Below are 17,992 nucleotides of genomic sequence, written 5' to 3'. Positions count from 1 at the left end.
CAAGACAGGCTGGCTGTTGCAGGACCAGCCTTTATACAATTCTATTTTGCTATACACACCACCACACACACACACACACACACACACACACACACACATACACTATCACTGCAAGCAAACACCTCTAAGTGTCGTGCAATACTTATCTGCACGCAGGTGCACCGCTAACCAAACGGCCATCACTCCAACAGTACAGCCCGGATACCAACACTAAATGAGGGAGTGCAGAGACGGCATTAGTACATTTAAAAGGATCGAAAGGGCACGGTGGGTTTGTCTCACAAAAAAGAAATAAACGATGCCAAAAATTAGTTAAAAATATGCTAAACCATAAGACACAAAATAGAAGAAGATAGAATTAAGCAAAAAAAACAAAAAAAAAACAAAGGGCAAAACAAGCTGTAGACAAAATAGTAGCAAACTACCCTAAAAATAAAGAAAAGAAAAGTTATTAAAAAAAAAATCAAATTTCCTGGGGTGGCCCTCAATAGAGTAGATACTAAATTGTTTAATCTTACCTCTACTATGGTCACACCTGCCAAATATGGCACAGCTCAAATGCCCCCTCACTGGACACCTATATCGTAAAGAAACTTGTCATTTTTGGTAAAGATCAATACAAAAATAACAGCGTCTACCTCTACAGGTGGGATCTACCCTGTTTTCCACAACTCTGGATGCTCACTGCTGGGGTTATGTGTACTTGGCATTTGCATTGGTACTATAAATTCAAATATACAACTGGTAGTTTAACACAAAGTAGGATAGCGCACTACACATACTTCAAATAGAAATTCAAACCCCCTATCTGCCAGTTGAATGGCGTCGTGAAGATGGAAAGTGACAGCTAAGCAGAAAGGAAGAAGTGACAAAATGTGGCCGTGACCAGCCAGGTAAAAGTGGCTGGGAAGGGTCTAGACAGGTATAAGTAGGAGTAATATGAGAATCTCCTTGCTACATTAGCCATAAGTAGATAAGTCAGTAAAATTCAAACCAGACATGTTTCATGCACTCACAGCACCCTACTAGCTCTGTCAACGTCACATAAAAATCACACAAAAGAAGCATAGGACAAAGAAGAGACAGATTATCAGATTGCTCAGCTTTATAAGTGTAATTAGTTTAATAGTCACAAAAGGTCAAGTCAAGTCAAATTTATTTCTAAAGTGCTACAGTAGTCTAAAGTGCTTTTAACAGGTCCATCACAAAGTACTTTACAGTTGAGTGTGTGTGTGTGTGTGTGTGTGTGTGTGTGTGTGTGTGAGGTAACAGGGAAAGTGTGAGGTATGAAAGAAAGTAGATCATAAACTATTGAGCAAATTGTGTCTACTCAGTCTAAAGGGGTTGTCAATGCGCAGAAAAATACTCACGACTGTCGATGTTTACACATTTATAATCACTTTATTGTTTTTCAATGTGTGAAATAAATTTACATCAGTTTATAGATAATTAGGAGAAACTTGGTATGATAAAATTTGCTAAAATTAATTTTAGATTTGTTAAAGTGTCAAAATATCTAACAAATACAATTGATTCTTTTTTTTTTTTTTTTCCAAATGCAAGAGAGCAGATCACTTCAATATTGGTGTATAGGAGAAAAACAGACTAATGTTGGAGTGCAGCTTTGTTTATGGCTGAGCAACTGCTCATGTAAGAAGGTGAAACAAACAAACACAAAACTCATTAAATCTGTGAGAAGGGTACAGGTTTGAGTTTTGACCCTCTCTTGTTATTTGCATTATCTTGGCATTTGATTAGCCACTGGAGATGGACAGATATTTATATTGGGCTCTCCAATAAGGGGGCGGCTGGGTGATATGTTCTGGGAAATCTGCCAGCTGCCGTCAGTACATCAGTGTTTAGGCCAGAGCAGAGAGACTAGGAGAATCTAAGCTGCTCCTGGGTATTGTGATGTTCTGTGTTAACACAGCAAACTTTATCAGGCACAACGATTGTACACTGCTGCTGCTTTTACTTGAGCGATTGTTGTCTTGTTAGTGGATATTAATATGTTTAACAAGCCGCTGTTAATACAGACAAAAAAATAGAAATAACACCAGTGGATTGGCACTTGGTACATTATAACTAGTGCAAAACAGATGATCTTCCAATGAATGTTTAGAACATGCAGTGCTCTTCATTTAGCTAAAGTTGTTGGATGTGTAACTTTAACAACACCCATCTGCAGTTTACACACACCCTGCTGCTCCATGCTCACATGCTCAGTTGGGATGCTGGCACACTTCAGTAATGGTGGCACTGCTGTCACCCAAAACATTCAGACATTCATATTCTGTAAATCTCACACTGAAATTATCAGCACATTTTTATTTTTTTCTCACAAACATTTGAATTCTGAAAACCATCGGTTCTAGCTGGGGAGCTTTGTCGCATGTCATACCCATCTCTCTTCCCTTGTTTCCTCTTTGCAATTTCACCATGATTGTCTAATAAAGGCAAAAATGGCCAAATATTTTGAGCATTTATTCAAAAATGAAAACCTTTTGACAGCTCCATTAATTAAAGCAAATTTAGTTCACACATTTTAGTGTGACTTTTCTCAAGTCCAAATTTATCTTTTTTATAAACACACAAGCAAACAGAATAACATGAAATAAACATTTTATGTTTTTACTTACCCCCATCCCACCACAAAAACAATGCTGCCAGACAGAGAAAAGCAGACAACACACAGTAGACTGTTTAGAATTACAAATAAACATGAGAAAAAAAAAATAAAGCAAGAAAGAAATAATGAAAAAAAAAATCATGAAAAATACATTATCAGTCCATTTTATCTGTTTTTGGGATTTTCAAGAAAAGTTGCCAGGTAACACAGAAATTCATAATTTTTCCCTTGATGAAATACCAAATAAAGGTTTCCTTGTATGCAAGTACTTCTTGGTCAAGGTAACCTGACCAAAGAACAGAACGAGGAAGACTGATTCTGCTTCAGGTCACCCATCAATTAATCCCAGCCTGTGCTCTACAAGCACTTCCGAATGCAGTTAAGTTAGAATCAGCACTCAGGAACAACATTTGTATGATCACACAGCATTGGAAAATCTTCACAGATAGCTTTAGTGTATTTTTTCATAAAGCAACTGTATGAACATTTCCAGCTTCAAAGACTATTGTTATTCCTGCTTGTCCTTCTCTTTTCACTGTTCATTTTCCTGCCACAACACTTGTACACCCATTTGCATAAGCTACCTTCCCAGAAACGACATCTAGTAATGATGAGGCAGAGGTAACCTGCATTTGTAAAACATTCACAGGCAGATGCCAAATGCAGCCAGTACACTTGAGATCACATTAGAATTTACTTATGTTTTAATAATACCCTTCACTGACAGAGCGAGAAACATAAGCAGTTAGCCAACCATAGACAGCAGCTGGCGTAGCTTTACCTTTTCAGGATAATGTCTCATCCTCAACGATCTTTTACCTTGTTTCACTGTCTCACTTCTCTCCGAACCTCAGTGACTGGTGGCCTCTCGCTGACCTCCGCTGTTCATATTCATCAACACTCGTACACTAGTACATGAAGCAAAGCACAAACTTTCAGTTTTTCACCAGCAGTGACTATTAGTGCAGAGCCCGTGTGAACTCCATCCCTTCGCTGGCAATAACTCTCAGACTGGAGGAAGACTGGTTGTGGGTTAATTGATAGCAGAGGTCACACTGCACAAACTCACTTCATCCACATCTTCAGCCAGGTCAAGATAAAGAATAGTATCACAGGAAATGTTCAGGCAATTTTTGATACTGGTGCCAATACTAAAAAACATGCTGTTTACTTACACCTGTGTCAGTTCTCATGCAGGCCTTAACCAACCAAGAGCGCCAAAAATCAATCAATAGTCAGGTTAAGAGCATCCGTGTCCCCCACTTATGTCACATGCATTACAGTCATGTCAGAATCCTCATTCAAACTCACAGACTTGAGTACATCAAATCCACATTAGCTCCATATGGCATCATGTTCTGGCCAGAGAGCCTCTGTAAAGTCATTGCTCCAGTTATTACCCATTTACAGAACAGCATCTGGTTTGACATCCTGAGAGGCTACAGGGAGAAATATGGAGAGAAAAATGTTTTTGATGTAGATCTGAACTAAACACACCAAACCATGATATATAAACGTTATCATGTCTAAAATAATACATTTCCTTAGCCATTTTAAAGCTATTTTACAAAATTATTCTGTCTCTAATTAATGTAACTTCCAAAATACATTTAATAGGACACAAGCACAACACAATCACGTGCTAACACACAGATGTGTAACCATGTTTAGACACTTTAATGACATGAGCATTTCTCTAAAAAAATAATTGACTCATTAGGACTTAATCCAGTGATCATGAGTAATTTGCTATATAATCATCATGCCGCAGGACCCAAAAAACATTTAATAGTAAGAGTTAAAAACATCTTTTTCCAGTCAGAAGATTTTTCATTATTTTCATTTGCTACTGTTTTGTCTCCCCACATATTCAAGCTGTAGTCCTGTTGGTTCTCTAGCTTTGGCAAGAAAACCAGCGATGTTCACAAGTATTAAATGAATTATCTTTGGGCTCATGAAAAAGATATGCACATCATTAAAATGAGTGGCATAGCCGAATTGTGGCTGCTTTCAACCAAGAGCTCCATACTCTGATCCCATCGAAATTCTGATGCTGTTGGGCATGTTGTGGCGCCAGACTACCCTTGATCTAACACCATTGATCTGAAACACACAGAGATTCAAATGACATATTGTGATTATACTTGGAAATGTTTTAGAAATCTGACTTTGTGGAAAGTAATGATCTCATTTTGTGAAATCATTGTGTTTATGACCTGCCTCAGGCTTCTCATTCAAGCACCTAAATAAGAGAGAGCCAAATAACTAACTAAACCAGTTGACAAAGGGCTGAATAAGGTATTATTAAAGGAGATGAACTGAAAAACATGATTTGATGAGCAAGGCATGAATGATCGTCTTTAGATGAATTCACCACCAAGGAGCATGAAGGCCAGAACCTTTTCTTCACAGGCGTAGCACTAAAGTGAATTGTTTTTCTCTCAAATTTACCCAAGCACTTTGTTGTTTGGGAAAACCTGAGCAGTCACTATTCTGAGATCTCTTTAACAAAGTCTGTCACCAGCAGGCAGAGCACCATCCATCTCTGACAGTCTGCCGCTAAACTGGCATAAATATCTGCCCTTCACAATGTGCCAATTATTTCTGCAGTGTCAGAGGATCTGCAAGGCTTTGTTGCTTTAGTCTCCCCACTTTGTTATGACTCTACATTATGCTGCACTTCATGCCTCATATCAGAGACCTGCAGAGCACTGTATTACTATGTATACTGGCTCATGCTGCTGCCCCCTTGCCCTCTTTTACTGAAGTATCCTTCTGGACTAAATAAGGAAATTATAATTATAGAATTATTCGTAGAGCTATTATTGTTAGAGGAAGTCTGCCAACTCCATTTCAAAGAGTGATGACATTATTGTTTTAAGTGACACTTGTTCTTTCAGTGACTGAATTGATGAAGAACTTTGCACTTTTCCATGTCTAACTTTCTTTCTTTTTGACTTTGTGCATAGATAATCTCAATATAAGGTGGTCTTTATCATTATGTGGGCGATTAACTCAGCAGTTATGGTTAGTTTGCATGTTTGCCTGAGACTAAAGTTGCACTGTATGCATTTTTCGTAAGTGGTTCTCATTAAAGGGGTAATTAGCATAGAGGACACAACATGGTGGTTTCACTGGCATCTGGTTTTTGGTCATTGTGATGTAAAGCCCAGTTCAGACCAAAGATTCACGACGAGATGAGTTGAAACTCACAACTACTTGCAATGTGGCGGTCTGCAAAACCTGCCAGTTTACACCAATGCCACTAGACAAGATGTTATATCGTCTCCATAGCAACAACTTCGTACTTCCATTCTATCTGGTGGCTTATCAGGTTTTTTTTTGTGGCTGGATATAATTTGTATCATCTTAAAATATGAATGAGGATAGTAATAGTGAGCTTTACTTGCTACCATTGCATTTCTAGCCTTGATGAAACGGCAACAACATGAAAAAAAAATGAAAAAAGAGAGTCGAGGCTTTCTTTTCCCCCATCCAAAACTCTCCTATTTCGACCAGCCAACAGATTGCTGACATGACCAGCTGACTTCACTACGAGCTGATTGGCTGTTGAAACAGGCGATGTGCCCTGCGTTCTAAAACCAGCCACTAACAACTTGACAAGCTGAGTCGCAGGCAACGCCATCCCAACCAGATCCAGAACCAGACAAAACACTTCTATCGCTCATAGTGGAAGGAAATCACACACAGACTTTATTGTTTACTTTGTTTAGTTTGGAGGACTTGTTGAGTGAGACAGCATCAGAGTGAGAAATAGGGACAGAACTGCCCATCAAAATATCTGTGTACATTCCTGCTTTGCATCCTACTCTGGTCTCCACTCACGACTCCAGTATATTCTCCTTACTGTACTTTATGCTTTATGACTCATAGTGAAGGTCCATTAAGTAATAGATGACCTTTATGTACCTCAGCAGGAACAGGGAGTCTAGAAACTGTAGTGGGCTGGAGAGTGAGTTTGAGTGTTGCACAGTAAAACATCTCCACTCAGTCAGTTTATTATGGAGACTAAAGATCTTATTTATTGAAGAAAAAGTGACAAATCTGCAGACGAGTTGAGATTATTTCACCAGGCATCATTTTCTGGTTCCAACATCCAATTGCTCTGTCGCGTGTCAAACTAACTCGACTCATTTCAACATATTTCCTGAAACAAGGAAAGCTGCATGGGGTTATCTCATCCCATTGGAAGAATTTTCTTTTCTTTTAGTTAAGAAAGTCTACATATGACACAAAATGATACTTTGAAATGTAGAAATTTCCAAACTTGGCAAATAATTGTTGGATTGGTGTCACTGATTAGTAACCCTCTCAGCTCCCTTGCAGATAAATTATGGGTGTTTCATCATTGCCTCTTTAATCAATATCTATTGTTTTATAATTAATAACTGTGCTGTCTATGCTCCATATGCTTCTTTCTGTGCTTTCTACCACCTCCTCTATCCTATGCCATCTTCTGCATACTCCACTGTCTTTATTCTTTACTCTTTTATAGTGTTTCGCAAGCATTTTCTGACATTTAGCAGTTCATTGGGTTTTGTTCCAATCAAACACAGCACTGGCTGATTTCACAGATTCAGGCAGAGAGGAAGATCTAATCAGTGAAATCCTCTGGTGAGGTAATTGGTTGGAACAAAGCCCTGCAATCTCCAGGGCCTCGACGGCACACGGATGAGAACCACCGCTCCACACCAAAAGTCTTCACAAAACCGTTTTATTCTACACTGTCCGCCATGCAGTCTGCTCCATATCCTCTGAATAGAGAAGATCAGCTCGTGCCAAAATAGCGTCCATGTTTCCATCAGTGGTGTCCCTCCCCATCACAGCGGGCTTTCACACAGTGTTGGACACGCTGTCAGCAACAAGGGGCTCTAACCAGGCAGTGACGCTATCCACACTGTCTGCAGCCCACCGCCTGTCGACTGAGTTTCATGCTGAAGGCTTTGTGAGATGAATATTGTAAATCCAGTGGAAAGTTTTTACCGCCTTTAAGCCCTGGTTACAACATGGCAGCATATGAATCTTTCTGTCGACGCGTTCTCTAAAAGGGCGATGAACTAATATCGGTGATAAGACTACTGATATTTTTAAATAAGTAATCAAATCAAAATATAACGAGCAGTGTGAACAAAGCATGTACACAAAAACAAACATAGGGTTAGCAATTTGTTAAATATTCATATAATATTTTTAAAACAAGTAAATAAAACTTAAAGGTTACATATAGGTCAAGGGTGATGTAGATGCAGTCACCACAAGTGGCACCCTAACTCTTGTAAAAATGTAATATCATGAAATTGTACATATTATGGAGCAAAACAAACAAAAGACACCATTATTAATCTGATCATTTTAAAAGCCATTATTTATTGGATGAAATAATAAAAACTGAGCTGTAGGTGTTTCCACATCAATTGCACAGATGGATATTTCTCTCCAATTTCAGTTTTTGTTTGTGATGAGAAACAACACTTTTTTATTATTTTTATATATTTTTCAAGCTTGGATGTTTTAAGCTCTGTCTAGTAACTCCAACATTTTCTCAAAACTCTCAAGGATTTTTCTCCAAGGATTAAGTCTTTTGAATACTTTTCCCCTTAAAGAGACGATACAGACTTCAGTCCTCCAAAGGCTTCCAGCTCTAATTCTACTGCAGTCATTCCTGTATACTCTACCTGACTGTAAATAGTACTGCCAGGTACTTTCTGTTGAAGTTAGCCTTCAGTCTTCAAGCTACTTCAAAAGATGCAGCACGGAGTTGCTAAATGCAACCAAAAAAAGCTGTTAAAAATCCAGAGAATTTGCTGGTTGAAGAATGTATGGGTAAAATATAAAACCTGAAAGACTGCTTGCACTGTCAGAAACTTGATCAATAGGTGAGCACAGTAAGGATGTGCAGAGAGGCCAGTATTTGTAGTATCTGTATTTGTTGAGGCAGCAAAATTATTTGTATTTGTATTTGAATAAAAGAAAAAAATAAGGTTTTTGTTTTTACTACATTAGTTTTAGGATATTAAAGTGTTGAAGTATTGAAGTGCCCTTCAATAAACATTTTTACAAAATGGGCTCCCATACTAGGTCTTGAAGTCCAGTTTCCCAGACCATGAACATCTGCACTGACCAGTGAGCCACAGCTCAGCTCCACCAGGCAGACAGATCTGCAGCTAGTTATGCATTCATGACACAGAGACAGACAACAATTTAAACTTGCTACGTTATGAGTCCCAACCTGCATCCTGTTATTTTACATGTTTTTTTTTTCCTTCCCGAAAACAAATATCTTAAAAAATATTTGTATGAAATAAATATTTGTAAACACCCACTAGGTATACTTTTCTGAATACCATATTCGAATTTGGCTCCACCTCTCGCACAAAGCACTGATTGCTGATATGTTTTCATTAGTGTTCAGGTTAACATTAGAAAGGCCAAGCCACTATCAGTTGGCAGCTGCTTTGAATAAGATGTAAATATTACAGTTTAAAATGACCTTTCTCGACTTCTCCTTCACTGTATAAACCATAATTTTTATATTTTGCAAATCATGCAAGAAAATTATACCTTGTAATTCTACTAACCTTTTAAGACTTAATTTCATAGCAACCTATTAGACTCTCAAAAACTCACTTTTTAGTGTTGAAGCAAAAAAAAGGTCTGTCACACGGGATCATTAGTTGCCTATTAACCCTTTTAAAGTTTTTTTTTAAGCATTTTGTTTTTTATGAAAATCAGTAAAGAATTACCCGATTCTGAATAGAAATTGAAAAAAAAAGGAACTGTTGCATACTTCCTTGAAGGAGAATCAATAAACAGAAAATTATCCTCAGAGATAATTTCAGAGAGCAGAACTGGAGAAAAAATGAAAGATATTAAAAAAGTGAACACTTGAGAGCTGAACTGAAGTTACTTTTATAGACACCATTGATATGGATATATTTCTGCTGATCTTCAGGTTTACAGGATCTGTCAAAGAGCCAAAGCGGGGGGTCCTGAGGCATCTTAATCCAGGCCTGGGTGTACTTTAAGTGGGTGTTGGCAGGTGCATCTAAAATCCTACTGGCATAGCTGCAGTGATGGATATACTGTGTGGTGTACCTACCCTGCATGTTATCAGTCATTGCACTGACAGGATATTTGCTTTGCTTTGTATCAATGGAGATGAAGAAAAAGCAAAAGAAAAACAGAGAGGAAGAAAGATTTTTCTCCCTTTTTAGTAGCATTTAAGCTCTGCTTCTTCACTAGAACTGGCTACAGCAGTGAGTGGGCACTTGTCACAGATAAAATATTTGTGCTGTGCTTATAATTAAATCATAACCTAAACACACTGCTTTGGTCAGTGTTGCCAAGAAACTTTTAGGATAATCCCTGGAAAAAAGCAGCAAAAGCCTGCAAACCCAAGGCAGTCATCCTGAGTTACATTTTGCATTTGCATCCACTGTGATCCAATTACTCTACCTATATTATGCATTCGCTGTCTACTGCCATGCCACTATGGTGAACACCACAGGCTGTTTGGCCCACTGTCGCAGCAGCGTGCTCTTGTAAACAAATTGAATTTATGTAACCTTGCTGACGGGAAGGAACTGCAGAGTCCAGGCTGGCTGGTGAGCGTGGTGTTCCCAGTGTTTGGAACCTAGTGGAAACACAGTTATTATGGCCAGAAAGAGTGAACTCACCGCCTACAGTGGCAGCCAGCTTGTTTTGTTATATGGATGATGAAGTTGATGTATGGGTCCCTTGTATGCGCAGAACAGCCACAGTCTTTCTGCCAAGTGATGAATAGCATCAATACTGTGGGCTATTGGAAAAGACCCGGGCACACAAGATCTCATCTCAACTCCTCTTTTCCATTTTCTCCATTTTCCATTTTTGGCACATCTCAAATAAATTGTATTGTTTTTCTTTTTGTTTTGTCCTTGCCGTCCTTCCTTACTTCCTTGTCCCTCTATCTATAAACCACTCCTTTTGTGTAACTTTTAATGAGCTAAAAGGTATGCAAGAGTGCACTGGAAGCACTTGACAAAGCACTTTTGAAAGATTAAGGTTGACTAATGGCACTGTGGTGCCTAGTTGGCTTTGTCTCCCCCTTTTCTTTCTCTGAATCGGTCCACCCAAGCAAGAGGCTGAGGGAATGAGTATTGCAATAGAGGTGAGATTAGAATCGGTTGTGAATTGGGCTGGAGATTGGTTTGTAGACTGAAAACGCCTGAAAATGGAAGATGGAATGGAAGCAGAGGGAAGACCAGGGGACAGATGAACAATGAGAGAGAAGGTCACAGTTAAAAAGAGAGTGTAGAAGAATTTGCTCTGATATTTGCATGAAAAATAACTTTATAATGGCCCAAGATTCTCCTCTTGGTACATCACTCTTTAGTGAAATAATTTGAAGTAATGGCATCTTTTCTCTCAGAGTCCCCAGTGACTGCTTCGAGAGCCAACAGCTGGTGTGTGTTTTAGGTCGCCAATTAAAGCACTCAGGGTGTTATGTGGCTTTCATTTCATATCATTCTGTATGTCTGCATGTCACCTCTAAATGAATTTAATGAGAAATTACCTGTTATGGGAGCCAAAACTGGTTTTGCCACTGAAGAAGGAGCACACTAATCCCTCCTAATGACTTATGATAATCATCTGAGCCTGAAACCTGTGGACTACTCTGGGGTGTCTAAGGCGGCTTATCCATAACACTCATATTGACGGATGATCACCTGATGCTGAAGATTTTTTTGAGGGTTTTTTCACCTCTCTCCACATAAGCTTACTAGACTTGCAGTGTCCAAAAATCATAAAGTGTTTTACAGTAGTTTGTTGACTGCACTCCATTTTCCAGTGTTTGGTATCAAATTATTTCCAAGCAGAGGGCTCTATCGATTGTTTGTTGCACTAGGTGTCAGAGAGACAGTTTCCATAAAACTTTCATGCAGTCTGCTTTCCTCTTTGCCTCAACAGGAGTTAGTGTTTGGGTGTTAGCGCTCACAAAGGGACCCTATTGATTCTTGCATTTATTTTCACCCGTGCTTTCCTCTTTTTCTCCCTCACAGTGGCAAACATTTTATGGCGAGAAGAAGGTACGTCTAGGCTGCTTCTGCTCCACTATAGCATTCATTAAACTGAGCTAATTGAATTTTTGTAATAGGGTTACTGAACTGTGATGAGAGGGATTAAATGATTTGATGCTTTGAAAGTAGATAACAATGTTGTAGGCTTATTTCCGTTGCAAATGTTCACACTGTGGAGTCTCATCTAGTCTATTTCAGGTATGTACCAAAGCTGTTTTCTTCTCTCCTACAGGTCTTGGCATCGGAAACATGTTCTACGTGTTCTATGAAGACGGCATAAAAGTCATCCAGCCAGTGGCATGTGAGATACAACGGCATATTAAGCCCAGTGAGAAGCTGTTGGCTCTGCAGGTGAGTGGTTGGACAAGAGACACATTCAGCTGTTTTTAAAGTGACTCATTTTAACAGTGATTCATTTTAAGCTGGACTGGAACCCACCAGGTACCTGTGAGAGTAAGAGCTGTGAGAAAGAGTGCTTTGGCTTTTCTGTTGGCACGGGTCATCCTTTTCTATCTACTATAGAACTGCAAAGCGAAAAGGAGCTCAATTCCCCATTTGAACGTTTTCTTTTAATAATATCCTCACTGTTCCTTAACATAGAAACATGGGAGTCTCCTGGATAATATAACGATGACATAGGTTGATGTTATAGCAGTCAGTCTTAATTAGTTCCACTGTTTTTCTAAGGAATCAGATTTTTCGGTATCCTACAATACCTTGATCCTCAGCTGCCATCGCTCTCTAGGGGAATCAGAGCTGTGGCAAATTCAGAAAAATTTGTCTTTGTAATTGGGAACAAAATGCTGCACCGGAATTTATTTCACATCAACCTTAAATCTTAAAAAAGTGAACTGACTACAGGATGTTTAAGTGTAATGTTTAACTTTAGCTTTCCATTACTGGTCTGGTGCTTTTAACAGAGTTTTAAGCTTTGTGATTGAATGTTTTAACCAAAGTACGCCTTGGAAGTCAGAGTTGACTTTTGAACTTATAACTGCACTTATCCACATAAATATTTTATTTAATAGTGAATCAATGTGTCATGTGAAAGGGATTGCACATCGTGACAAACTCAGTTTCCCACAGCTCTACACAGAGTTTATTGATATGTTTATTTATTGAATGGGACAGTGTGCAGTTTGAAACATTGAAGATGCACTGCACCAGAGTTAGCTCGAAGCTAATTTGCTTTCAGTTCATTGCTTGGGTTTTTCAGCTCAAAACTTTGCTCTCATCAACCTTGTCTCCAGCGTCAGAAAGAACCTGTTTTCAGCAAAACAGCTCTGATAAACCACCCTGCACTACCTTCCCAGCACCAAATGTCAGACAGACAAAGTTAGCGACAAGCCAGTGAACAAATACAAGCTTAGCTAGAGAGACAAACATTATTTTTCCAGGAGTTGGTGGCAACCTAAATTATTTCTTTTCAACATATTTTATAAAGATTTTATCAGGCCCAGTCTGCCTGGCTTCTTGTAGAAGACTACATTTCTTAGAGGTCTTGTGGCAGCAGCCAACAGAATGTTTCACTCAAAGGTTAAGAACATTTGAAACAACCAGGTGAGAAATTGGGATAAAACAACAACCAGCAACTCCCAGAGTATAGAGTGTACAGCTTTCCAGCTCCACATGCTCCACTCTCATTCAAAAGGTTAAAGCATTCTCAAAGTTCAGTCAGCCAACTCTCATGGTCTTTAATATTTCATATCATTAGTGTAAGAGATTATAGAGTAGTTAATGTTTGGCATCTAGGTTCTGACCTTATCACTTGGTGCAGCAATCACATAAGCACACAGAGAGAGATTGGAGAGTGTTGATAAACATCCCTCCCCTTCAGGATAAACTACAAGCAGATTCTACAAGTAGATGCTGTAGTGGAGATGGGGGTGATTAAATGCTGTGTGTAATGTCTGAAGATTTCCAGTCATCCAGGTCATGGTATATCCAGAAAAGGCCAAGTCAACAGCAACTGGACTTTCTTAAGATTATTAAAGACATTCTTACTCTCATAAAAAAAGCCAAAAGGCTGAGGAAGTCTTTTGGATGAGAGGTGAAATGTCTTATCCTATCTATTACTATAACACTGTAAGTAATGGAGTGATAATGCAGTGAGCAGTGAAGATGAGCATGAGTGTAAATAGACTGCCTTATTACAAAAGGTGCATAGAGTATAGTGTGTCTGCAAGCTCTAGTCGAGTTGAACTGGCTGAACTTGTCTTGTTTTATTTCTCCCTCAGTGTTATATTGTGTTATTTCCATACATTATTAAATGTGTACCGATGTGACATAAACATTTGATATTTTACCATGAATCAAGAAAAGATAAAAAACTTTTTTTTATAGGTTTTAACAGTGAATTCCTGTGGGGAAATAGGAAGGTGTGTTTTTGAATGACAAAATGTACACCGTAACTCATGATGAGAATTATTATTCGCTGGTCTTGACAAGTAACACTTGAAGTGTCAGCTACTGAAATCAATCATTAGCAGTCAGTATAGTTTGCACGGGGATTTAGTCCAGATTATTATGCAAATACCACTGAGCAAGTAAGGATTCTGCATCCAGCTGAAGAAAAGGCTTTACTGTACATAACGGAATATCTGTCTTCTTATCATATAAATGCTTCACTATGTTCATCGGCTAGTTGGATGCTGAGCAGGTAGTGGACAGCTGGTTTATCAGAGCTTTTTGCTAAAACAGCTGCAACAGTGGGTTAAAATACCTCTATGTCAAAATTCTCCATAGAGCTGAAGGGATATTTCTCTGTGGGCTCATCACTAAGAGCAACTCCATTCATAGTATACCGTGTCATTTTTTTCATTGTAAATATAAAAAAATATTGATTAGTGCAGCTGTAATTGATAGTGAGACGTGCTCTTTTGTTCAGTATTGCTAGCTCACAGAAAATGATACCCTGCGGAATCTGGAGCCACCTTTCACTCTTCAGCCAGTTTGATTCAATTCATTGAAAGACCACATGGAGTCAGAGGGGGTTACACCTCTCTGCAGAGTCTTTATACCCAGACTCCCCGCTGAATCACAGTTTATTGCTGAAGCTTTCAAAGCAGCTCGCTGATAGATACCTGTTGGATTTACATGTGTTCTTGAATGGACACTTTCCTCTAAGCTGCCTTTCATCCAGGAACCTGCACTGATTGGATGGCTGTTATACATAAAGCAATGCCATGAATGCACAACAATCAGCCGAGCGATCCTCTGAGATGTGTGTTCGTATTAGGATATCAATCACTGCAATTGCTGTGATGCCAGTTCCAGTGCTGTCTTGGGGATTGCTGTGTAGAAAACATGAGCCTGTTCCCAGCATGGCGCTCACGTTTTCTCCATCGCAAAGGAGCATTGATTGATTTGTTTATGGTAATCGCACAGCCAATCTATTATCCTTAACTGCTATATAGAGTGTTTTACTGTGATACATTCAGTATCAGGCAAAACACTGTGATGTCCCATTGTAGTTAAATCAGTCAAAGAAGTATCTTTATTTTGTTTTCCTCTACAGACAGATGAATGTTTTTGTCCCTGCCAAGATTGTTGCGTGGGTTATTAGTGATTCTTTTTAAGTTAAACACAAAGGAAGGTATTATAGTTATGTACTGGCAATGTGATATACAGTATATATATAGGTATATATGTGTAGGGCTTAGCTTTTATTTTCATTTCAAAAGATTTTTTTTTTCCTTTTTAAAACGGGTAAAAATGGATACAGATCAATATTATGTACAATAACTGGATTGAAAAAAATCCCCCTTGAAGACCAAACACTGTATGTTTTGTTGTTTTATAGACTTCAAAGGAGTTGCGTGTAATCAACAGCGCATTTATACTTCCTCTCAATTTTTCTTGTAATTTTCTATGACCAAAAGCATTTTCTGAGCTTTTAGTTTTCCAAGAGGACTTTGTTTACTCTAAACTGTGATGATTAACATCTCGGTACAGAAGGAAACACAATTTGTGAATGCATGAGGACATACTGTGACATCCAGGTGAAAATCTGTTAAATGAGCCTCAAGGGATGTGCTTTATTTCTTGTCTGATGAAGCCATGCTTCAGTGTGATGTAATTATATGTAAAAAGTTTATTTCCAACCGAGTTATCTGTTGAAATATACTGAAATCAACATTACGTGCTACGTTTAAAGCAGTTTGGATTGAGACCATAGAGATGCACCTTAGGAAAATAAAAGTGCTTGTAAAGTTCCTATTTTGACACTTTGGATGTTGATGCTTCACTGTTTTCTTCAGTTTTCCTCCCCAAAGACGGCTGATGTTATCTCCAAAATATATTAGCCCTACCAATCATCCAGTGACTTAACTGGGGAATATCAGAACCCTCATATTTTTCAACACAGCTCTTTAAATGTCATCATCCGCATTCACAAGTATGAAGATCATTTGAAAAAATATCTCATGCTAATATTTCTTGGTCTCTGTGAAGATATATAGTATTGTATTGTTGGTACTTAATGTCGTATGCATTAAGGATTTTAATGAATCCATGAAAAATGAATACTGTTCTGTATCTGAAGAGCGTAGACATTTCCATAATAAAGGGAAAAAAACATATCTGCAGTCTTCAGAAGCTGTCAGTTACTACATAAATCGCATACATGCTATGCACCCACACACATACAGACATATGCAACACACATAAACACAGGGAGGATTACAGCCGCCTCCATTCACACCCTCAGCTGGGCATCAGATGCTCGATTTCTCACCTCTTAAAGGTGCAATAAGTACGATATTTACAGTCCCAGAGCAGAAAATGACCACAGTGTGGGTCTGCAGGGGTTTCATAAGGTTCAATACCAATGACTCAACAATAAGTTCAGCAAGTGCAGGGATTTCTGGCTTTTATGACTGACTTTCCCAACCTGTTTTAGATCAAGCACGCTGACAGATTGTGCTTTCAGCTGGACACTTCCATACATTACAGATACAAAGAACTGAAAACCTTGTTATTAAGCAAAAAATGCCAAAGCACTGTCATTGTTTTAGCATTTTGCATCTTGAAATGACCTTAACGTGATGTTATTGTTGCATGTCTGCCCAAATTAACCATCTTAACCTTCCTCTATAGAGAAAATATAGGGGACAGAATGAGTGGGGGGCTGCACAAGAGATGAGAATAAATTTCTGTCAGTGTTGCTGTAGCTCCACCTCATCCCCAATAGAGTTCAATGAAGTTCCTGCATTACCTCGTGCCCTTCTGACTGAGAGAAGTAGGCCTGTGGGACGGCACCTGTCACTGGACTGCCTGTGTGGTTGTAAATATGGGAAAAGGAGTTCATCCTGGCATGCCAGAGCCCTTCATTCATCCTTGCTGGCCAGCAGCTCCCTAAATCGGCCCACAGAGTCTGGAAAAGGCGACTGGGCAGAGACTGGAGGCTTGGAGGGCTGGGGAGGAGACGAAGGGGAGGAAATCTCCAGAGCCAGAAGGCCGGTTAAGGTTCACAGTTAGCCTGGAAGGCGAGAGCTGCCAGGACTGGAAGCTGAACAGCCACAGATCGTCTGCAGGCTTTGTTCTGTGGATTACGTGTGGACAAATGGGAGCGATTACAGAGATTTTGCAGGACCTCGCAAAGCTAATTTATCTAAGTTGGCAAGATAACATGACTCGCATCAGCATAGGTGATAAGACTGCAAGTAGTAAACAACACAGAATAACGACTAGACAAAGATAATTGTTTTTTAATGAGACGTATTTCCCTGCTATATGAAAAACAATTAGTTGACAGCGTGTATGTGTGCTTTGTCTTTTCCAGGAGGAGGTGTGTCCCTCTGCAGCAGGAGAAACAGTCCAGAGGTGCGTGTGGTCATCAGCGGTCAACATCAAGGACAAGTTTATTTATGTGACACAGCCAACCTTGAATCGAGTGCTCATTGTTGACATCCAGTCTCAGAAGGCTGTCCAGGTAATTTTCAGACTAAACCGGGAAACCAGGTTCATGTTCATGTTTTGCCAGCAACTCTGCAACATATGTATTATATGAGAAGAGTTAACAATTTAACACGGAGCAGGAACAAATGTAATATATTTCCTGTTTGTGCAACCGTAAAAGTGAAGGTTCTTTCTCACAGAAATGAAAATCTGCCTTCATCTCTGCCAACGGACCTCAAGGTTGCTAGAGTCAAGACTTCTTTTTCCCTTCTCCTTGACTTATTTTGTCACACAGTTATACTAAAAATAATTAAATGTTCCCACATCAGTTGAACAACATATTTCACAAGAAGCTTTGATAAGTTGTTACTTTCTGTGATTGATT

General features: G+C 39.0%; 1 protein-coding gene across 1 annotated transcript in view; it reads left to right on the top strand.

Annotated features, from left to right (window-relative positions):
• The window catches only part of fstl5 (follistatin-like 5), a 177,444-nt gene that overhangs the window by 143,192 nt on the left and 16,260 nt on the right, over positions 1-17,992 (top strand). Inside the window, exons 11-13 of the mRNA XM_042419078.1 lie at positions 11,692-11,718; positions 11,942-12,060; positions 17,492-17,641. Coding sequence (XP_042275012.1) covers positions 11,692-11,718; positions 11,942-12,060; positions 17,492-17,641 — 296 coding nt within the window. The remainder of the gene's footprint in view (positions 1-11,691; positions 11,719-11,941; positions 12,061-17,491; positions 17,642-17,992) is intronic.

The sequence above is a fragment of the Thunnus maccoyii genome, chromosome 8 (assembly GCF_910596095.1).
Source record: "Thunnus maccoyii chromosome 8, fThuMac1.1, whole genome shotgun sequence".
NCBI lineage: Eukaryota > Metazoa > Chordata > Actinopteri > Scombriformes > Scombridae > Thunnus > Thunnus maccoyii.
The sequence above is the reverse complement of the archived record's forward strand: the minus strand, read 5'-3'. Positions and strand labels throughout refer to the sequence as shown.